At 47.3% G+C, this 23,240-nt stretch overlaps 1 protein-coding gene across 50 annotated transcripts in view; it reads right to left on the bottom strand.

Annotated features, from left to right (window-relative positions):
- Positions 1–23,240, bottom strand: part of LOC139232545 (heat shock protein DDB_G0288861-like) — a 990,854-nt gene that overhangs the window by 445,034 nt on the left and 522,580 nt on the right. For all 50 annotated transcript variants that reach the window (XM_070862910.1, XM_070862948.1, XM_070862943.1 and 47 more), the window contains 5 exons: positions 20,814–20,843; positions 13,780–13,809; positions 6,890–6,919; positions 4,738–4,767; positions 2,464–2,493 (listed from right to left, as the gene is read on the bottom strand). In XM_070862910.1, the coding sequence (XP_070719011.1) occupies positions 2,464–2,493; positions 4,738–4,767; positions 6,890–6,919; positions 13,780–13,809; positions 20,814–20,843 (150 nt within the window). The remainder of the gene's footprint in view (positions 1–2,463; positions 2,494–4,737; positions 4,768–6,889; positions 6,920–13,779; positions 13,810–20,813; positions 20,844–23,240) is intronic.

Genomic DNA, 23,240 nt, shown 5'->3' with positions numbered 1-23,240 from the left:
ACAACGATGGGTACTTGCTCAGAACCTGGGCACATGAGGCGTCATCGACGGACGAGAGCATTCGGATGTCATCCCAGTTCCAGCGGATTTTTCCCAGCCAGCTTCTACCAAACAATGTGTGGCCATCCCCTGGCACAATCCACAGTGAGAGTTTGTGTACTGCTCCGTCATAGGAGACTTTGACTTCTGCACTGCCAATTACAGGGATTAGTTCTTTGGTGCAAGTCCTTAGTTTGGTGTGAATGAGGCTGAGCTTGGGTCTGTGTGCCTTTTTGCCCCACAGCCTGTCGAAGGCCTTTTTACTCATTATGGACTGATTCGCATCTGTGTTCAGCTCCATAGATACTGGAATTCCGTTCAGTTCAACTTTCAGCATTATTGGTGGACATTTTGTAGTGAATGTGTGTAACCCCGTACACTTCTGCCTCCTCGGTACGAGTCTCCAATTCAGTTTGATCCACAGTGGATCGATCTTCCTCTGCAACGTGGTGGTTTGCAGGGTTTGCATCTCGCCTGCACATTCACTGGAGGTGTCCCATTGTTCTACAACCGTTGCACGCATAGTGCTTGAAGCGGCATTGATGGGGCCGATGATCACTTCTACAGCGCCAACAAGATGTTAACTGCCTCGCATTAACGGTTGATGGCGGACTCTGGGTCATCTGAGGTCGTGCAGCAGCAGCCGACATGTATGTTCTGCCATGTACATTTCTGCTCGAAACCGACGTTACTTTATGCATAGTATTGGCCGAAACTTCTTTACTCTGTGAAATCTGTTAGGTGTTGTTGCTGGTGGACATAAATGCCTGGGCTATCATTATGGCTTTACTTAGATTCGGAGTTTCTACAGTCAACAGTTTGCGAAGAATTGTCTCATGGCCAATGCCCAGTACGAAAAAGTCACAGCATTTGTTTTAGGAGTCCCCCAAATTGACAATGTCCTGCGAGGCGCCTTAGTTAGGCGCCATAGCTCGCCACTTCCTGGTCCTCCGATCGTTGACACGTGTAGAAACAATATCTCGCCATCAAAACGCTTTCCTTAGGATTTAGGTGCTCCCGGCCGGACCAGTGTACACAATTCTTCGAAGTATTTTTCTGTTGGTTTTGCCTGAGCTAGGAGATTCTTCATCAGGCCATAGGTTGTTGCCCCACAAATAGTTAGGAGGATCGCCCTTCATTTGGCAGCATTCTCGTCCCCTTCCAGCTCGTTGGCCACAAAGTATTGGTCAAGTCTCTCCACGAAGGCCTCCCAATCATTCCCTTCTGAGAACTTCTCGAGGATATCAACTGTTCTTTGCATTTTTGCACGGTTGTTCGTTACCTCGAAGCCAGTTGTTATGCTCATAATAAAGGATTAAACCGAGTACTGTGTACAATGAGCAAGTGTGACCTTTGCTCCTTTAATGCTACTCCAGATTGCAGGTACCTCGTGGGTGGCCTGCTTATATACCGTGCTCCCTTGGGACCCCAACAAGTAGGACCTCTGGTGGCAGTGTAATACAGGTTACAAGGGGTTAAATACTTAACACTTCTCATGACCCCCGAGCCCATGGCAATCATCTCAGAGTAGCAACTCTGCAGTAGGCTTCTAACAGATGTGTCCTAAGCTTTAGGATCCTAATGCCCTGAATCAAGCTCAGTGCTGCCAAAGGCAGTTGACAGTCTCCATATCACAGTGTCTCACTTGATCCCGGCCAATACCTGAAAAATGATTGCTATGCCAGTGACTGGTGCGGTGTGCTTCCAGCCACTGGGGATACAGTTGACCAAGGAGGTCCTGTCTGCTCTGACCATTACAGGAAGTTGCTTTCATAAGTTTTCCAAGATTCTCTTGGAGGTTAATCAAAAAGCAAGAGGCACGATGAAACAAAAGAAAAATATTGCGGATGCTAGAATTGGAAATAAAGACAAAAAAAGCTGGAAATCTTAACAGGTCATGGGTCATCTGTGGAGAGAAGCAGAGTTAACGTTTCGGGTCGATGATCATTCATCAGAACTCGTTAACTCATTGAGATGCACGATGAACTCTGCAAAGATTAAGGAGTGAGACCTTTCTCAGATCCTGAGTAGTGTCTCTCCCCCAATGCAGGGTTACATTCATTTGGACAGGTTAAATTTTAATTAATGTGTGGACATTTATGTGCAATGTTCCTATGGAATTTCTTTGCTATTTTAAAAGGAACATTTAACCCGCTGTAAATAAACATCACACAAAAGTATTAGCAATTGTGCACTAATATTGCACACAGTAAATCTCAGGCTATAAATAAAGGACAAATGGAGAAGAAGAAAGATTAGGGGGAAAGGAAAAATTAGGTTAGTAGAAATAATACATTTTTATTAGTTTTTCATTGCCGATTTAGATTTTGACTAACTTTATTACTTCAATACACAATGGCTCATTCTAGACAAAACTTTTCATCAATTACTTTGATATTTCAGCAGTGAATTTTTTGTACTGACCGATCTTGAGATAAAGGTGCTCTCGACCTTCTAAGAATACAAGACAAAAGGACCATTAGAAATACAATGTAAAAATATTGGTATTTTTATATTCTGTTGAAGACTCGAATTTTATGAGTAAGAAATGCCAAAAAGTGTGATTTCTGTCAAAAACAGCTTGTGTTTATTCTCTGCTCATTGCCTCCTGCCGCTGGCATTCTCTCCCAGCCGCTGTCTAGGCTGCCCATTTGACTGGTTGCCAGAACGGAAATAAACCAAAATGTTTATAAGGTCCTGTCGTTAAGTTCGACAGGATTCCATGTCCCCAGATCCCTGCTCAGTTCTCAGCTGTTTTTGGCTTACCCCGTGACCTCTTCACCACCCCTAAATATTGGGGGCCTGATGTTTGGAACACTCTGGTCTTATTCAGGTTGTGAACACAAGGTGATTAAAAAGAGAGCCAGAGACACAGTCATTCAGGTTTTAAAACAGAGAGCTGCAAGAGGAAGAAAGGGATTTGCATTTATATAACACCTTATCATTTCTGACCAAAACATTTCACCTAAAATGAATTCCTTTCAATTGAGTGACTGCATGAAGTGTCAAGAATAGTTTCCAAATTTATAAAGTGGGTGAACATTTAAACATTCTGTACGGACAACACCAATGTGAGGTACAAAATCTGAAAAAACCCACCAGATTCCCTCTGCATAACGATACAAATATCCCCAAAGACTGACTCCGCCAGAAAGTGTATCTGGATAGAACCAGGTTCGAATATATTTCGTGTGTTATCAACATTTCGCACCATGCCTTCCAGTCCCCAAATCCGAATATTAGAGTGGATTACCATGGCTTACCAGACGGTATGAATTCTGCATTGCCATTAAATGGGAGGAGAGCCACACATCCTTTATTGCTGTATCCTATGTTCTTTGTTACTATCTCAGACAGCCAATAATTTTTCCTTTCCATTTCCAACCAATTTTCTCCCCTTGTTGGGCCACAAAGCACTTGACACTGCCTACTAACCCAAATCTCTGCTCCATTCCCAAATATATTTGACTTTGGGAATGACTCAGACACTTGTGGGGGGGGGGGGGGGGGTGGGGGGGGAAATTTTAATCAAAAAAAACAGGTGGGTTTGGAATCTCTGGGTAGTTATATTGTTCAAAATGGGATCGCTGGTATGATCTGCCAATTTCGGGTTTTAACAGAAGCGGGACGGGGTGGGGGCAGCAAACCAACCCGCTCCCAGGGGGCAAATTATCAATTTAATATTATAATGATGCTGGCAGCCTCTTTTGAACCTTCATTTTGTTTTCAACTGCAGGTGGAAGAGTTCCATACAATTCGTGAAACCCAGCTGTTAAAGCAAGATGGGGACTGCTGGATCCGGAAGATACGTGGCTTTATACTTATCTCCTGGATCCAGGGACACTACCTAACCCACCCTCTGTGATTGGAGATCGGTGGTGGGGCAGGGGGAAGAGAGGTCCGGGGATCACCCTCCCAGGCCTCCACCTGCCCAATCTCAGATCACCTCCTCAGGCCTTTACCGCACGCCCAGGCCTTCCCCCAATGATAATGCTGAGGATCAGCCACCGGTGGCTGGCCCCTCATCTCTCCTGCTGACCCCCACACCCTACTTGTCAGCCAGACCTCCCCGCCGATGCTTCCCCCGGCTGTATCCCCGATCCTCTCTCAGCCCCGCATCTCTGACTGATCTCCCCCCTTTTAATGGCAATGCTCAATCCCTAATTGCTGGCTGACCATCCACCCCAGCAATCGTTTCTCCCGCTGCCGATCCTCTACTCCCACCAGCCCCACCCTCTCAACCCGCCCCCGCATCGATCCACTACCTGGCCCCTGAAAACCATTGCCAGGCCCCATGTCTACTCTCCCCCACACTCTGATCCATTGCCCGGTCCCCAGTCCTCTCTCACCTCCCGCCCCCTCCCCCCACATCCTCGTCGATGCACTGCCCAGCCCGGCTCTCATGCGAACTGTCACTGTCTGCTCTGTGCAGCTGCAGGAGGGAAACTGAACCCCCACATGCAAGTCATGCCCTACTGTTATAATCTGAAGGGCTGCGGGAAATCCGGCCTCCCAGGTTTCCCGACCACATTGGAGCAGCACCACGCTTACACCCAACACGCCTTCCTCCAGGAAATTCCGCCTTTGATTGGCGTCAGAAAGTGGGTTACTGATTTCTTTAATGTACTGGAATTAATAAATAGTTTGCCTCAGGGAAGGTACTATAATAATAGAGCAAACTGTGTGTGTTGTACTCACTGCAGTAGACTTGGAGAGCTCGGAAACACCCTGAAGAAACCAAAACAACAAATCATTTCCTGTGATGCTGGGATTTCTCTCATCAGTTTTTAATCCTTTTACTTCATAATAGTCAAAATCTAATTTAAACTAATGAGGCCAATAAAACAAAAAGAAAAAATGCTGCAACATAATGGGGTAGAAATTGGCCACCACCGGAAACGGGGTTTCGATGGTTTTTACCGCAGCTGCGGTTCAGGTCGCCTCTTGAGCGACATTTGGCTCTTTGATATTTTTTGTTTTGATCCAGAAATCGGTCTTGATGGGGGCGTGACTACACCTGAGGGGCAAAGACTACAGCTGAGGTACAGAAGTTGGGGGTGGAGCGGAGTCACCGACATGACGATGTCACCTCGGCTCTCCCCTTCACTTAAAGGGGAGAGCCTTCTTGATTTTAAAACTTCGGCTGAGTGGACCACCAAGAGATTGTACCAGGCTGCCTATTGGCGGTGCGGCCGAACCCAGGGCATAATTGTTGGATCGACAAAAAAACAAAACATTTCGGCAGCGTCAGTGCACCCTCCCCTTTAAGGGAAGCCGCACTGCCGCTGCAGAAGGACACAGTCTCACTGGACCATGGGGAAAAAAAGGTTTTGGCACTACCAGATGGGCCGAAGGTTTTCCAAGGGGAATTGCGCCGTTGTGGGGGAGGGCATTAGATCGGCGTTGTGCATAGTGATGATGCGCTTAAGATGGATCAACAGCAGTAGAGCAGCAAGAGGGGGATTGGGGCACCGCTGGGAAAACTCGGGAGGGCAATTGGGCTAGCAGCGGCCATTCCAGCAAAAGTCATCTGTCACACCACTCTGCAGCATGGCCGCCAATTTACGGTGGTAACAGTCCTTAAGTAAAGAGACAATTTCGGTTCCAACAAGTTCAAAATAATGACCCTTGCCCTGGTTACAGATAAATATAATTGAAACATCCAGGGTTAACATAAACTCTCTGCACCAAAAGCACACACATGAAAGGAAAACCCAAGAAACCTATTCTCTCATGGGTTTCCCACTTAATCCTAAAAATACATTTTTCTCAGCTCCATTGTATTTTTCAGCCCTCTACTTGGCTCCACACACTTGCACAGTATAAAAGATCACTGCCTCTGTCAATGCAACAGTTCATTTTGATCCAAAGCAGCAAAAGGAATAGAAAACTGTTGTATACATGTCCTGCTAGACCCAAGGGTATTTCTGGGAGGGAGTGCAGTGTGTACAGAATATCTGCTGAAGAACAAAGAAAATCAAACGAGATAGGTAATCTTTTCTTACATCTTCATTTGGCATCATCCACATCACTACTAGCCAGTTGTGCTCCGGAGAGGTGTCACTAGTATATTGAAGAGTAAAAGCTCATTTATCTCCTATGCTTGAGACTTCTCATGTCCCCCAAGTCCACTATACCCACAAAGTTGCAACTCAGCAGTTGGCTTCTAACAGAGGTGTCCTAAACTTGAAGATCCTAATTCCCTGAATCACACTCAGTGCTGCCAAAAGCAGTTGACAGGACCCCACGTCACAGTAAACATCTTACTTGAAAAATGATTGCTGAGTCAGTGACTGGTGAGGTATGTGGAGACACAGTCGACCCAGCTGGTCCTATCTGCTCTGACCATTATTGGAAGTTGCTTTCATAAGTTTTCTAAGATTGCCTTGGAGGTGAATCAAAAAGCAATCAGCACGATGAAATCTGCAAAGATTCAGGAGTGAGACCTTTCCAAGATCCTGAGTGGAGTCTCTACCCCAATGTAGGGTTACACTCAGTTGGCCAGGTTAAAGGTAAATTTTAATAAATGTGTGGACAGTTATGTGCAACGTTCCTATGAAATATCTTCGCTATTTTAAAGGAGCATTTAACCCATTATAAATAAGCATCACACAAAAGCATTAGCAATTGTGCACTAATATTGTGCACAGTAAATTACAGGCTATAAATAAAAGACAAATGGAGAAGAAAGATTAGGGGCAAAGGAAAAACTAGGTTAGCAGAAATAATACATTTTAATTCTTTTTCAATGTGTATTTAGATTTTGACTAACTTTATTACTTCAATACACAATGGCTCATTCTAGACAAAACTTTTCATCGAGTTACTGTAATATTTCAACTATACTGACCGATCTTCAGTTAAAGATTGTCGCGACCGTCTAAGAGTACAAAAAAAGAACCATTAGAAATACAATCTAAAAATAGTGGCATTTTAACATTTTGTTGAGGACTCGAGTTTTATCAGCAAGAAACACCAAAACGTGTGAGTTCTGTCAACAACAGCTTGGGTTTAGTCTCGGGTTGTGGCCTCCTGCCGCTGGCATTCCATCCCAGCTGTTGGTTAGGCTGTCCATTTCCCCGGCTGCCAGAAGGGAAACGGAACCATAAATGTTTATGAGGTCCTGTCATTAAGTTCGGCAGGACCTCCGTGTCCCCAGACTGCTGCCCAGATCTTCGGCTGTTTTCGGCCTACCTCATGACCTCTTCACCTCCCCGTAAATATCGAGGGCCTGATATTGGAAACATTCTGGTCTTATTCAGGTTGTGAACAGAAGGTGATTAATAAAATAGAGACAAAAACACAGTCAGTCAGGTTTTAAAATGGAGAGCTGCAAGAAAAGAAAACTTGCATTTATAATGCGCCTATCATGACCACCGGACATCTCAAAGCGTTTTACAGCCAATGAAGTACTTTTCGAATCTAGTCACTGTTGTAATTTGGGAAACACGGCAGCCAATTTGTGCACAGCAAGCTCACACAAACAGCAATGTGATAATGACCAAATAATCTGGGTTTTTTTGTTATGTTGATTGAGGGATAAATATGACACTGGGGATAACTCTCCTGCTCTTCTTCGAAGTGCCATGGGATTTTTAAAGTCTGATTGAGAGGTTAAATGTCAAATCCAAAAGACGGCACGTCCCTCAGCACTGCACTGGTGTGTCTGCCTAGATATATATGTTTAAGTCCCTGGAGATGGACTTGAAACCACAACTTTCTGACTCAGTGGTGAGTGCTCTACCCACCGAGCCACAGTTGACACTAGAAAGAGCAAGAAAGGGACCTGCATTTATATATCACCTGTCCAAAAACATTTCACCTAAAATGAATTCATTTTAATTGAGTGACTGCTTTGCATGAAGTGTGAAGAACAGTTTCCATATTTAAAGCGCGGGTGAGCATTTAAACATTCTGTATGGACAATACCAATGTGAGATACAAAATTTGAAAAAAACCTCTCTGGATTCTCTCTGCATAAAGATACAAATATCCCCAAAGACTGGCTCCGCCAGAAAGTATATGTGGTTAGAACCAGCCTTCAAATATCATTACTGTGTTATCAACATTTCACACCATAGCTACCAGTTCCCAAATCCCATATTATTGGTTGTCATTTATCAACATTTCCTGGATTCTGGAGAGGTCCCAACAGATTGGAAAACTGCAAATGTAATGCCCCTATTTAAAAAAGGAGGCAGACAAAAAGCAGGAAACTATAAACCAGTTAGTCTAACATCTGTGGTTGGGAAAATGTTGGAGTCCATTATTAAAGAAGCAGTAGTAGGACATTTGGAAGAGCAAAATTCAGTCAGGCAGAGAAGCATGGATTTATGAAGGGGAAGTCATGTTTCACAAATTTGCTGGAGTTCTTCAAGGATGTAACAAACAAGGTGGATAAAGGGGAACCAGTGCATATGGTGTATTTGGACATCCAGAAGTCATTTGACAAGGTGCCACATAAAAGGTTACTGCACAAGATAAAAGTTCATGGGATTGGGGGTAATATATTAGCATGGATAGAGGATTGGCTAACTAATAGAAAACAGAGAGTCGGGATAAATGGTTCGTTCTCTGATTGGCAACCAGTAACCAGTGCAGCAGGGATCAGTGCTGGGACCCCAACTATTTATAATCTATATTAATGACTTGGAAGAAGGGACTGAGTGTAACGTAGCCAAGTTTGCTGACGATACAAAGATGGGAGGAAAGGCAATGTGTGAAGAGGACACAAAAAATTGGAAAAGGACATCGACAGGCTAAGTGAATGGGCAATAATTTGGCAGATGGAGTATAATGTTGGAAAATGTAAGGTCATGCACTTTGGCAGAAAAAATCAAAGAGCAAGTTATTATTTAAATGGAGAAAGAATGCAAAGTGCCGCAGTACAGCGGGACCTGGGGGTACTTGTGCATGAAACGCAAAAGGATAGTATGCAGGTACAGCAAGTGATCAGGAAGGCCAATGTTATAGAAACATAGAAAATAGGTGCAGGAGCAGGCCATTCGGCCCTTCAAGCCTGCACCACCATTCAATATGATCATGGCTGATCATACAACTTCAATAGACCACTCCTGCCTTCTCTCCATACCCCCTGATCCCTTTAGCCGTAAGGGCCACATCTAACTCCCTTTTGAATATATCCAACAAACTGGACAACAACTTTCTGTGGTAGAGAATTCCATAGGTTCACAATTCTCTGGGTGAATGTTTCTCCTCATCTCGGTCCTATATGGCTTACCCCTTATCTTTAGACTGTGAGCCCTGGTTCTGGACTTCACCAACATCGGGAACATTCTTCCTGGATCTATCCTGTCCAATCCCGGCAGAATTTTATATGCTTCTATGAGATCCCCTAAATTCCAGTGACTATAAGCCTAGTCGATCCAAACTTTCTTCATATGTCAATCCTGCCATCCCGGGAATCAGTCTGGTGAACCTTTGCTGCACTCTCTTAATAGCAAGAATGTCCTTCCTCAGATTAGGAGACCAAAACTGCACACAATACTCAAGGTGTTGTCTCACCAAGACCCTGTACAACCGCAGCAAGACCTCCCTGCTCCTATACTCAAATCCTTTCGCTATGAAGGCCAACATGCCATTTGCTTTCTTAACTGCCTTCTGTACCTGCATGCCTACTTTCAATGACTGATGTACCATGACACCCAGGTCTCGTTTCACCTCCCCTTTTACTAATCTTTCACCATTCAGATAATAAACTGCCTTCCTGTTTTTACTACCAAAGTGGATAACCTCACACTTATCCACATTATACTGCATCTGCCATGCATTTGCCCACTCATCTAACCTGTCCAAATCACCCTGCAGCCTCTTAGCATCCTCCTCACAGCTCACACTGCCACCCAGCTTAGTGTCATCTGCAAACTTGGAGATATTGAGGGTGCTGACTTATGAGGAAAGATTGAGTATGTTGCACCTCTACTCATTGGAATTCAGAAGAATGAGAGCTGATCTTATCGAAACGTATAAGATTATGAGGGGGCTTGACAAGGTGGATGCAGCGAGCATGTTTGCAAAGGGGATGGAGTATAAAAGCAGGGAAGTCTTGTTACAGCTATATAAGGTATTGGTGAGGCCACACCTGGAATACTGCGTGCAGTTTTGGTTTCCATATTTACAAAAGGAGATACTTGCTTTGGAGGCAGTTCAGAGAAGGTTCACTAGGTTGATTCGGGGCATGAGGGGGTTGACTTATAGGAAAGGTTGACTAGGTTGGGCCTCTATTCATTAGAATTCAGAAGAATGAGAGGTGATCTTATCGAAACGTATAAGATTATGAGGGGGCTTGACAAGGTGGATGCAGCGAGCATGTTTCCACTGATGGGGGAGTCTAGATCTAGAGGGCATAATATTAGAATAAGGGGCCGCCCATTTAAAACAGAGATGAGGAGGAATTTCTTCTCTCAGAGGGTTGCAAATCTGTGGAATTCGCTGCCGCAGAGAGCTGTGGAAGCTAGGACATTGAATAAATTTAAGACAGAAATAGACAGTTTCTTAAATGATAAGGGGATAAAGGGTTATGGGCGGGGAAGTGCAGCTGAGTCCATGATCATATCAGCCATGATCCTATTGAATGGCGGAGCAGGCTTGAGGGGACGTATGGCCTACTCCTGTTCCTATTTCTTATTTCTTACGTTCTAGAGTGGATCACCATGGCTTACCAGAAGGTTTGGATTCTGCATTCCCATTAAATGGGAAGAGAGTCACACATCCTTTATTGCTGTATCCTCTGTTCTTTGTTACTACCTCAGATAACCAATAGCTTTTCTCTTTCATTTTCCACCAATTTTCTCCCCTAGTTGGGCAGTGTTTACAAATCACTGGCCATCGCCTACTACCCCAAATCTCTGCTCCATTCCAAAATATATTTAACTTTGCGAATGACTCAGACATGAGGGGGCGGGGCGGAATTTTAACCTAAGAAATAGATGGGTTTGGAACATATGGGTAGTTACATTGTTAAAAATGGGATTCCCGAGCTGATCCCGCCTACATCCGGTTTTGACAGAAGCGGGATGGCGGGGCTGGCAACTAACCTGCTCCCAGGGGACAAAATGACAATTCAATATTTTAATGAGGCTGGCAGCCTCTTACTTAATCTCCATTTTGTTTGCAATGGCATGTGGAAGGGTTTCATACAATTAATGAAACCTGGCTGTTAAAGCAAGAAGGGGACTGCTGGATCCAGGAGGTAGGTGGCTTTATACCTAGCTCTTGGATCCAGGGACCTAACCCACCCCCTGCGATTGGAGATCGGGGGTGGGGCAGGGGGAAAAGAGGTCCGGGGATTACCCTTCCAGGCCTCCGCCTGCCCAAGTATCCAATTACCTCCACAGACCTTCCCCTCACCACTACGCCTTCCCCCAATAATGATGCCGAAGACCAGCCACCAGTGGCCGGCCCCGATAATCACTCTCCTGCTGACCCCCACACCCTACCTGTCTGCCTGACCTCCCGCAGATGTTTTCCATGGCTGTATCCCCGATCCTCACTCGGCCCGGCATCTCTACCAGATCTCCCCCCAATCCTTTTAACGGCAGAGCCTGATCCCCAGGGTCTAGTGAGAAGGAGGAACTGAAGGAAATCCTTATTAGGCGGGAAATAGTGTTAGGGAAATTGATGGGATTGAAGGCCGATAAATCCCCAGGGCCTGATAGTCTGCATCCCAGAGTACTTAAGGAAGTGGCCCTAGAAATAGTGGATGCATTGGTGATCATTTTCCAACAGTCAATCGACTCTGGATCAGTTCCTATGGACTGGAGGGTAGCTAATGTAACACCACTTTTTTAAAAAGGAGGGAGAGAGAAAATGGGTAATTATAGACCAGTTAGCCTGACATCAGTAGTGGGGAAAATGTTGGAATCAATTATTAAGGATGAAATAGCAGCACATTTGGAAAGCAGTGACAGGATCGGTCCAAGTCAGCATGGATTTATGAAAGGGAAATCATGCTTGACAAATCTTCTAGAATTTTGTTGAGGATGTAACTGGTAGAGTGGACAAGGGAGAACCAGTGGATGTGGTGTATTTGGACTTTCAAAAGGCTTTTGACAAGGTCCCACACAAGAGATTGGTGTGCAAAATTAAAGCACGTGGTATTGGGGGTAATGTACTGACGTGGATAGAGAACTAGTTGGCAGACAGGAAGCAGAGTGTCGGGATAAACGAGTCCTTTTCAGAATGGCAGGCAGTGATAGTGGGGTGCCGCAGGGCTCAGTGCTGGGACCCCAGCTATTTACAATATACATCAATGATTTAGATGAAGGAATTGAGTGTAATATCTCCAAGTTTGCAGATGATACTAAGCTGGGAGGCGGTGTGAGCTGTGAGGAGGATGCCAAGAGGCTGCAGGGTGACTTGGACAGGTTACGTGAGTGGGCAAATTCATGGCAGATGCAGTATAATGTGGATAAATGTGAGGTTATCCACTTTGGTGGCAAAAACATGAAGACAGAATATTATATGAATGGCGGCAGATTAGGAAAAGGGGAGGTGCAACGAGACCTGGGTGTCATGGTACATCAGTCATTGAAAGTTGGCATGCAGTACAGCAGACGGTGAAGAAGGCAAATGGTATGTTGGCCTTCACCGCTAGGGGATTTGAGTATTGGAGCAGGGAGGTCTTACTGCAGTTGTACAGGGCCTTGGTGAGGCCTCACCTGGAATATTCTGTTCAGTTTTGGTCTCCTAATCTGAGGAAGGACGTTCTTGCTATTGAGGGAGTGCAGCGAAGGTTCACCAGACTAATTCCCAGGATGGCAGGATTGACATATGAGGAGAGACTGGATCGACTGGGCCTGTATTCACTGGAGTTTAGAAGGATGAGAGGGGACATGGAAACATATAAAATTCTGACAGGACTGGACAGGTTAGATGCAGGAAGAATGTTCCAGATATTGGGGAAGTCTAGAACCAGGGGTCACTGTCTAAGGATAAGGGATAAGCCATTTAGGACTGAGATGAGGAGAAACCTCTTCACTCAGAGAGTTGTTAACCTGTGGAATTCTCTACCGCATAGAGTTGTTGATGCCAGTTAGTTGAATATATTGAAGAGGGAGTTAGATACAGCCCTTATGGCTCAAGGGATCAAGGGATATGGAGAGAAAGCAGGAAAGGGGTACTGAGGTGAATGATCAGCCATGATCTTATTGAATGGTGGTGCAGGCTCAAAAGGCCGAATGGCCTAATCCTGCCCCTATTTTCTATGTTTCTACGTTTCTGGCTGACCACCCACCCGACCAATCGTTTCTCCCGCTCCCGATCCTCTCCGCCAGCCCCGCCCCCTGTCACCAATCCACTGCCTGGCCCCCAATCCCCGATCCTCCCAACTCCCCACAAAACCATTGCCTAGTCCCCGGTCCTCTCTCGCCCCCCCCGCCCATCGTCGATGCATTGCCCAGCCCGATTCACTTAAACTCTCCCTGTCTGCTCTTTGCGGCTGTAGGCCTGGCTGCAGGAGGGAAACAGAAGCCCCACATGCAAGTCATGCCCTGCCGTTATAGTCGGAAGGGCCATGTGCGAAATCCGGCCTCCCAGGTTTCCCGACCGCATTGGAGCACACCCACGCCTACACTCAATACGCCTTCCTTCAGAAAATTCCGGCCTTCTATTTGGGTCAGAAAGTGGGTTCCTGATTTCTTTAATGTACTAGAATTAATAAATAGTTTGCCTCAGGAAAGGTACTATAATAACAGAGCAAACTGCGTGTGTTGTACTCACTGCACTAGACTTGGAGAGCTCGGAAACAGCCTGAAGAAATCAAAACAACAAATCATTTCCTGTGATGCTGGGATTTCTCACATCAGTTTTTAATCCTTTTACTTCAAGATTTTCATAACAGTTAAAATAAAATTTAAACTATCGAGGCCAATAAAACAAAGAGTAAAGCCTACAACATAATGGGGTAGAAATTGACCCCTGCCCGAAATGAGTCATTCCCAACCTGGTTCGATGGTTTCTACCGCAGCGGTGGTTCAGGTCGTGTCTCGAGCAACATTCGGCTCTTTGTTTTGTTTTTGTTTTGATCCGGAAGTTGGTCTTAATGGGGGCGGTGACGACACCGGAGAGGCAAGTACTGCAGCTAAGGGGTGGAAGTTAAGGGTGGCGCAGTCACAGACGTGAGTAAGGGGGGGATTGGGAGGGCAATTGGGCTAGCAGCGGCAATTCCACCAAAAGTCGGCAGCCACTCCACACCGCAGCATGACCGCCGATTTGCGGCGGTAACGGGCCTTAACGAAAGGGGCATTTTCGGCCCCAACAAGTTCTAAATAGTGACCCTTGTCCTGGTTACAGATAAATAAGCATTGAAACATCCAGGGTTAACATGAACACTCTGCACCAAAAGCACACACCACAAAATGGATATCCAAGAAATCTACTCTCCTGAGTTTCCCACTTGAACCTAAAAATACACTTTTCGAAGCTCCTTTGTATTTTTCATTGCTACACTTGGCTTTGCACACCTGCACAGTATAAAGATCCCTGCCTCTATCAACACAACAGTTCATTTTGATCCAAAGTAGCAAAAGGTATAGAAAACTGTTGTGTACACTTCCTGCTAGACCCAAGGGTATTCCTGAGAGGGAGTGCAGTGTGTACAGAACATCTGTTGAAGAACAAAGAAAATCAAACAAGATAGGTAATCTTTTCTTACTTCTTCATTTGACATCATCCACGTCACTACTAACCAGTAGTGCTCCAGAGAGATGTCACTAGTATATTGAAGAGTAAAAGGTCATTTATTTCCTACACTTGAGTCTTCTCATGTCCCCCAAGCCCATGGCAATCCCCCCCAAAGTTGCAACTCAGCAGTTAGCTTCTAACAGAGGTGTCCTAAGCTTGAGGATCCCAATGCCCAATCCTAATTTCCTGACTCAGACACTTTGGGCAGAATTATAAGCTAAAAAAACAAGGTGGGTTTTGAGTGCGGCAGTAGTTAATTTGTTAAAAATGATCCCGCCTCCATCCCGACCATTCCTGGTTTTAATAAAGGCGTGATGAGGCGTGCAATTAATCCACTCACAGTGGGCGGAACATCACTTTAATATTATAATGAGGCAGGCACACTCTTTTTTAACCTCTAGTTTGTTTTCAAATGCACGTGGACTGGGTTTCATACAATTCGTGAAACCTGGCAGTTAAAGCAAGCTGGGGACTGCTGGATCCAGGAGATAAGTGGCTTTACACCTAACACCTGGATGCAGGGACTGGACCTAGCCCACCCCCTACGATCGGAGTGGAGGGGGCGGGGATGGGATGGGATGGGCGGGTTATGATGTCCGGGGATCGTTTTCTCAGGCATCTTCTCCCCAGGTCTCCGATCATCTCTCACTTCCCCGGCACACCCAGGCCTTCCACGCAATAATGATGCTGAGGCGAGCCAGATCTTCTCTTTCCCGCCCCCCCACCCCCTCACTCCCCCCGATGCATCCCCCAGCTCGATCCACGATCCTCTCTCCCCCGGCATCTCAGCCCGATCTCCCACCCCTCCGGTCCTTATAATGGCATTGTGATGTATTTGCAGCCATGCTCTGTACCATATAATTACATGTAACAGCCAACAGATGGGGAAAGCCTGGGAGGCACACATTACTGCACCTCATGCTGCCTCCCTATATAAAGTAGGCTCCTCCTGCAGGTTTTACTTTTGGAGTTTACATTAAACCTAAAGGTCACAAGGTGATCAGGTCCTGCAAATGGGCCACGTGTGATTTCTTATAGTGATAAGCTTATGTATCAACTGGCGACGTGGATAGGATACCAACTCGCAGCTATGGCCACCATTGACTACATCGAGCGAGATTGCGTCGGGGAAGACTGGGATGACTTCATTGACCGGCTGGATCAATGCTTTGTCACGAAAGACTTAGAGGGAGACGTGAATGCCAGCAAATGCAGGACCATCCTCCTCATTGTCTGCGGATCATGGACATACTCATTGATCCAAGGACCTATTGGCCCCAACGAAACCCGCTGAGAAAAGTTACGAAGAACTGTGGGAGAGCTAGTTTGAAATCACCTAAAGCCGAAACGCAGTGCACTCATGGCGAGGTACCATTTCTACACCTACCGGCGCGGGGTAGGCCAAGACTTGGCAGCGTTCATCGCTGAGCTAAGGCGTCTTGCTGGGCCATGCAAATTTGGGACTGTTCTTGAAGAAATGTTGTTTTGGGAATTGGGCACGAAGGGATTTTCTGCAAAATGCTAGCGGAGGAAGACTTGGACTTAGCCAAAGCCACCCTGATTGTTCAGGCATACATGGCCAGAGAGGAAGAAACAAAGCTACTCTACTCACAACTTTGGAATCACCCGGGGCCAAACACCGTGAATAAGCTAAATTTATTGGCAGAGAGGAGAAATGCCCCCAGCTGGGCTAATGCAACTTCTGCTTGACCTGAGATGACTCACTCACCACAACAATGGACTAATGTGAAGAGATCAGTACCTGTGAATGCAAGTCCATCAGCAATCTGTTGGCGCTGTGGGGGGCTCATCGCGCAAACCAGTGCAGGTTCAAATAATATGTCTGCAAGAATTGCTCAATGATGGGGCACCTCCAACGAATGTGTAAATGTGCTACAACTTGACATGTAGCGGAGGATGGGAGGTCAAGTGTAGATCCTGAGGATCGCGCAGAGATGACCGCGGAAGAAGAGGTGCATGAAGTGCACACCTTTACCAACAAGAGACCCCTGTTTATGATGAACGTTAAACTGAATGGCATACTGGTACCGATGGAACTGGACACGGGTGCGAGCCAATCGATCATAAGCCAGAAGGCCTTGGAGAAGTTATGGGCAAACAAGGCACACAGGCTCAAGCTGAGCCTGATCGATGCCAAGCTGCGCACCTACACCAAAGAGATTATCCCGGTCCTCGGAAGTGCTGCTGTATGATGGTTCTGTGCATAAATTGCCACTATGGATTGTTCCTGGTAACGAGCCGACGCTGCTTGGCAGAAGCTGGCTACGGAATTTTAACTGGAAATGCGCGCAGGTCTTAGACAAATTTCCTTCACTGTTCCAGCCTGGCATCGACAGCTTCACAGGGGCCAAGGTGACAATTCACCTCAGCCCAGACGCGAGACTCGTTCACCACAAGGCCAGAACGGTCCCTTACATGATGCGGGAGAAAGTAGAAGTCAAGCTAGATCGGCTTCAGTGCGAAGGCATTATATCACTCATAGAATTTAATGACTGGGCCAGTCCCATTGTCCCCGTTCTTAAAAGTGATGGGACAATTAGAATCTGTGGGGATTATAAAGTAACCATAAACCGAGTATCATTACAGGACTAGTACCCGCTATCCAAGGCGGAAGATTTGTTCGCGACGCTGTCGGGTGGAAAGCTGTTTTCGAAATTGTACCTCACCTCGGCGTACATGACCCAGGAGCTGGTGGAATTGTCCAAGAAGCTGACGTGCATAAACCCACACAAGGGGCTGTTCGTATACAACCGGTGCCCCTTCGGGATCCGTTCAGCTGCTGCGATCTTCCAACTAAACATGGAGAGCCTACTGAAATCTGTCCTGGGAATGGTCGTCTTCAAAGACAACATCTTGATCATGGGACACGACACCAATAAACACCTCCATAACCTGGAACAGGTGCAATGCCAACTAAATCAAGTAGGTCTAAGATTGAAATGAACCAAATGCATCTTCTTGGCACCAGAGGTGGAATTCCTGGAAAGGAGAATCGCTGCAGATGGCATCAGACCCTCAGACTCCAAGACGGAGGTGATCCAGAAGGCCCTGAGACCACGAAATACGGGGGAGCTGCACTCGTTCCTAGGACTACTGAACTACTTTGGTAACTTTCTGCCTGGGCTGAGCACTTTGCTTGAACCATTACCTGTACTGCTCCATAAGGGTGATGAGTGGGTCTGGGGTAAAAACCAAGAAACTGCCTTCGAGAAGGCCAGATACTTATTGTGTTGAAACAAACTACTGGCGCTGTATGATCCCTGTAGGTATCTTGTTTTAGCATGCGATGCGTCATCCTACGGGATCGGGTGTGTGCTTCAGCAAGCGAACATGTCGGGTAAGCTCCAACCGCTAGTGTATGTGTCATGCAGCCTTTCCAAGGCTGAAAGGTGGTACAGCATGGTCAAAAAGGAGGCCCTAGCTTGTGTGTGCATGGTAAAAAAGATGCACCAGTGGCAGTTCGAACTAGAAACCGACCACAAGCCGCTCACGTCGTTATTCTCTGAGAGCAAAGGCATTAATACCAACGCCTCAGCTCGCATTCATAGGTGGGCATTAACGCTGTCGGCTTACGACTACACGATCCGCCACAGACCAGGCACTGATAACTGCGCAGATGCTCAGCCAGCTCCCGCTCGCCACCACCGAGGGTGAAGCGGAGCAGCTCGTGTAACTAGTCATGGCCTTTGAGGGCGAAGGGTCACGCGTCACAACGCGCCAGATAAGAATCTGGACCAGCCAAGACCCACTGCTGTCCCAGGTGAAAAATTGTATATTAAGTGGAAACTGGCCAACCACAAATGGAGAGATGCATGGTGATTTTAAGCCGTTTCACCGGCGCAAGGACGAGTTATCTGTCCAGGCCGACTGCATTTTGTGGGGAAATCGCATAGTCCTGCCCAAGAAGGGCAGAGATTTATTTGTCAAGGATCTCCATAGCACACACCCCAGCATTGTAATGATGAAAACCATTGCAAGATCGCACGTGTGGTCGCCCGGCATCGACGCAGACTTAGAGTCGTGCGTACGCCGGTGCAACACATGCGCGAAATTCAGCAACGCACCCAGGGGAGCCCCTGTGAGCCTGTGGTCCTGGTCCTCCAAACCCTGGTCCCGCATCCACATAGACTATACGGGTCCCTTTCTAGGAAAAATGTTTCTGGTTGTAATTGATGCCTTTTCTAAATGGATCGAATGTGTTATAATGTCGTCCAGCACATCCACTGCCACAATAGAGAGCCTTCGGACAATGATCGCCACCCATGGCCTGCCCGACGTCCTTGTTAGTGACAATGGACCATGCTTTACGAGTTCCGAATTCCGCAAATTTATGTGCTGTAATGGCATAAAGCATGTCAGGTCGTCCCGTTCAAACCAGCCTCCAATGGCCAAGCTGAACGGGCAGTACAGATCATAAAGCAGGGCATGCAGCGAGTGACGGAAGGCCACTTGCAGACCCGTCTGTCTCGCGTGCTGCTTGCATATCGGACGAGGCCCCATTCATTCACAGGGGTTCCGCCTGCCGAACTCCTCAGAAAGAGGACCCTCAAAACAAGGTTGTCCCTTGTGCACCCGGTTTTAAGTGAGATTGTCGAAAACCGGCGTCTTAAGCAATGTACATATCATCACCGCAACTCTGTAACGCGTTGTATCATCGTTGATGACCCTGTTTTCGTGCTGAACTTTGGTACAGGCCCCAAGTGGCTTGCAGGCACTGTCATAGCTAAAGAGGGGAGTAGAAGATTCGTGGTAAGACTCACTAATGACCAAACCTGCAGGAAGCACATCGATTGAGGTTCACCGATGAACCAGAACTGCTGGATGACTACAGTGACATCGACTTCCAACCACAAACAACAGAACCGGCGGTTCACCAAGAGACAGTACCCATCACCCCGGACAGTCCAACCAGAGCCGCAGCACCGCGAGGCAGCGGCACTCCGGCCAGGCCGCCCACACCCAGCATCCAACTCAGACGCTCAACCAGAAAGCGCAGACTCCCGGTCAGGCTCGACCTGTAAACCTCATCTAAGACTTGGGGGCAAGTGTGTGATGTATTTGTAGCCATGCTCTGTACCATGCATTGTACCATGTAATTACATGTAACAGCTAACAGATTGGGGAAGCCCAGGAGGCACACATTACTACACCTTGTGCTGCCTCCCTATATAAAGCAGGCTACTCCTGCAGGATTCACTTTTGGAGTTTACATTAAACCTAAAGGTCATAAAGTGATCAGTTCCAGCAAATGTGCCACATGTGATTTATTATAGTGATAAGCATATGTATCAGGCATGGCCCGATCTCGAATTGCTGGCCGATCACCCACCCCACCGATCCTCTCACCACCCGCACCCACCCCCCTGATGCATTGCCTAGTCCCCGATCCTCCCTCACTCCACCCTCGCCGATCCATTGCTCGGCCCGGCCCGACCTCGAACTCTCCCCTTTTGCTCTGTGCAGTTGCAGGCCTACCCACCTGCAGTCAGTCAGCCTCACAATCTGGCTGGCTGCAGGCGGGAAACCGAGGGCTGACATACAAATCATGCCCTGCCATTAAAGTCAGCAAGGGCTAAGGGTGTAACTTATGCACTTGTGAGTATGCGCACAGGTTTGTAGAGCTGTTGCATTGCGAGTGGCTCAGCCAGTCACGTGATGTTCACAAGACTCAATAAATACCTAGTCAATTGAGTCTAGGTCATTCACGATGAGGTATGCAGTTGTGATCCTAATGGATGAACTGGTAATATGTAGTGTGAATGTTAAACGTTTGTTAATAAAGCAACTAGTTCTTAATAGCAATGTGTTGCTATGAATTTTTAAGTGAAGAACGCATGAAGCAAAATACATTACAGAGGGACACCTGGACTGCCAGGTTACCCGACCACATTGCAGTTCCCCACCCCCGCACCCAACACGCCTTCTTCCAGAAAATTCCGGCCTTTCATTGGGGTCAAAAAATGTGTTCCTGATTTTAATGTACTGGAATTAAATGTTAGTCTCAGGATAATTACTATTATAATAGAGCAAACTGTATGTGTCGTACTCACTGCACTAGACTTGGAGAATTCTGAGAAATCCTGAAGAAAGAAAAACAACAATTCATTTCCTGTGATGCTGGGATTTCTCACATCAGTTTTTAATCATTTTATTTCAAGATTTTCAAAACAATCAAAATATAGTTTAAACTATAGAAGCCAATAAAACAGAAAGATAAAACCCCACACCATAACAAGTTCCAAATAGTGAGCCTAGTCATGGTTACAGATAAATAAGCATTGAAACATCTAGGGTTAACATGAACTCTCTGCAGCAAAAGCACACACACGAAAGGAAAACCCAAGATCCTAGGGGCCGAAATTGCCCCTTTCCTTAAGGCCATTTAGCACCTCAAATCAGTGGCCACGCTGCAGAGTGCAGTGGCCGCCGAGTTCTCATTAAATGGCCGCCAATATTGCTATTGCCCTGACGCGGTTTTGCGGCGGTGTGCATCACCGCACCTCTTCCCCACCCCACCCCCCCCGCCCCCGCCCCCACTTCCACGGCGGTGATGGACAGCACTCCTAAGTGCATCTTCACTGTGCACACCAATAAGGTTCCGGGCTGTAAGCCCCATTGTCCTTCAAAAGTCGTCTGACCGTTGGATGGTGCCAAGAGTTGGTTTATCCAGGTGGTGCATACTTGCTGATACACACTGCCGGAGTGCCTTAAAGGTTTAGTGACTTCAGTGAATTTGTTGCGGTGACCTTTTCACGTTGTTTGACTAACAGTGCAAGGCTAGAGTGCGCACTAACTTGCGAGTGCTGGAGTCACCTTCTACCTGCAGAACAAGGAGGCCACTTTGAGGAGTCGGTGCTGATGGAGGCCTTTGAGATGGGGGCAGTGCTTGCAGGCCAACGCCTCCTGCACATTGTGCGTGCTGCCGAGGCACGGAGGAGAAGGCGGCACCCGGGGCAACAGCTGCAGAGGCAGCAGGTAAGGGCCGCAGGCATCAATGTGGCCCAATATGGAGAGGGCCAGGGAGATGGTTGCAGAGGGAAAGCAAAAGAGGTGCCACACAAAGGCCCTCAGCAACGGCATCCCCCAAGGAGGAGAGTCAGGTACGCCGATCCCCCCACCAGATAATGGGCGAGCAGCCCAGGAGGCAGCCTGCAGCAGAGGCAGATGCTGAGCAGCAGCAACAGCAGCAGAGCTGGAGGAGGCAGAACAGCAGGGAGCAGCCAATGAGTCACCTTCCATAGCAAGGCGGCCACACAGGCCGTGCGGGCGAGAAGCCATGGCGCAAAAGGGTCTTCTGCCATCAATTCTCATACATTCAGATGAATGATGATCAGTGCCTGCACAAACTGAAATTCAGGAAGGACATCGTCACTGAGCTACGTAATCTGATGCAGGCAGGATTGGAGCCACAGACACGGGTGGGGACAGCCCTGAGCATGGCATCGAAGGTGTCTAATCGCCCTCAACTTTTATGCCACTGGCTCCTTCCAAGCTGCTACTGTGGAGATCTGCAACATTTTACAGTTTGCAGCCCACACAGCAGATACTGGAGGTCACAGATACTCTGTATAGGAGGGCCGACTACATCTCCTTCCCCTGGACCAGAGAGAAGCAACTGGAGCACCAGACTGCATTCCTGCACATTGCGAGCTTCCCCAGGGTCCAGAGGGTCATTGACTGCACCCATGTAGCTCTCACAGCACCCCACCAGGCTGCAGAGCAATTCAGAAAACACAAGGACTTCTGGTCCCTCAATGTACAACTCATTTGCGACCACGATCGCAAGATTCTGCAAGTGGATGCCCGGTACCCTGGCAGCACGCAAAACTCTTTCATACTGCACCAGAGAGGTGTGCCACGCCGCTTCACTGGTCCCAATGAAGATTGTGGCTGGCTCCTGGGTGACAAGGGCTACGTGCTGAGCACTTGGCTCATGACTCCTCTGCGCAACCCTCGAAACGCTGAGCAGCTCGCGTACAATGAGATTCTGATGGCCACCAGGACCATCATCAAACACACTATTGGCATTCTCAAACAGAGATTCTGTTGCCTGGACAACTCAGGGGGTGTGTTCGCCTGAGCATGTTTCCATATTTATGGTTGCCTGCTGCATGGTCCACAACCTGGCCATCATGAGGGCGCAGCCAATGGAGGACGAGGCAGCAGTGGCACCTATGGAGGAGGAGGAGGCACATGAGGAGGAGGAGGAGGAGGAGGAACAGGATGTGGGTGGGCAGTCACGCAGAAGGCATCCGTCGCCATCGTGACTCTGCAAGGGAAGCGCAACGCCGTCTCATAGCTGCCCGGTTCACATGAATAATTATGACCCTTGTGCAACTCCTTATTGCCTCTCTTATGCAGACCTATCCTTATAGTACGCTGCAGAGTCTCCCATGTGGCTGCCTCATGGCTTTGGGAAGGCTTCTGTGTGTGTGTAGAGGAAGGTACACATGCCCTTCTCGTATGCCCTCGACCAG

The sequence above is a fragment of the Pristiophorus japonicus genome, chromosome 20, assembly GCF_044704955.1.
Source record: "Pristiophorus japonicus isolate sPriJap1 chromosome 20, sPriJap1.hap1, whole genome shotgun sequence".
NCBI lineage: Eukaryota > Metazoa > Chordata > Chondrichthyes > Pristiophoridae > Pristiophorus > Pristiophorus japonicus.
Note: the sequence above shows the minus strand (reverse complement) of the source record. Positions and strands in the feature narration are given on the sequence as shown.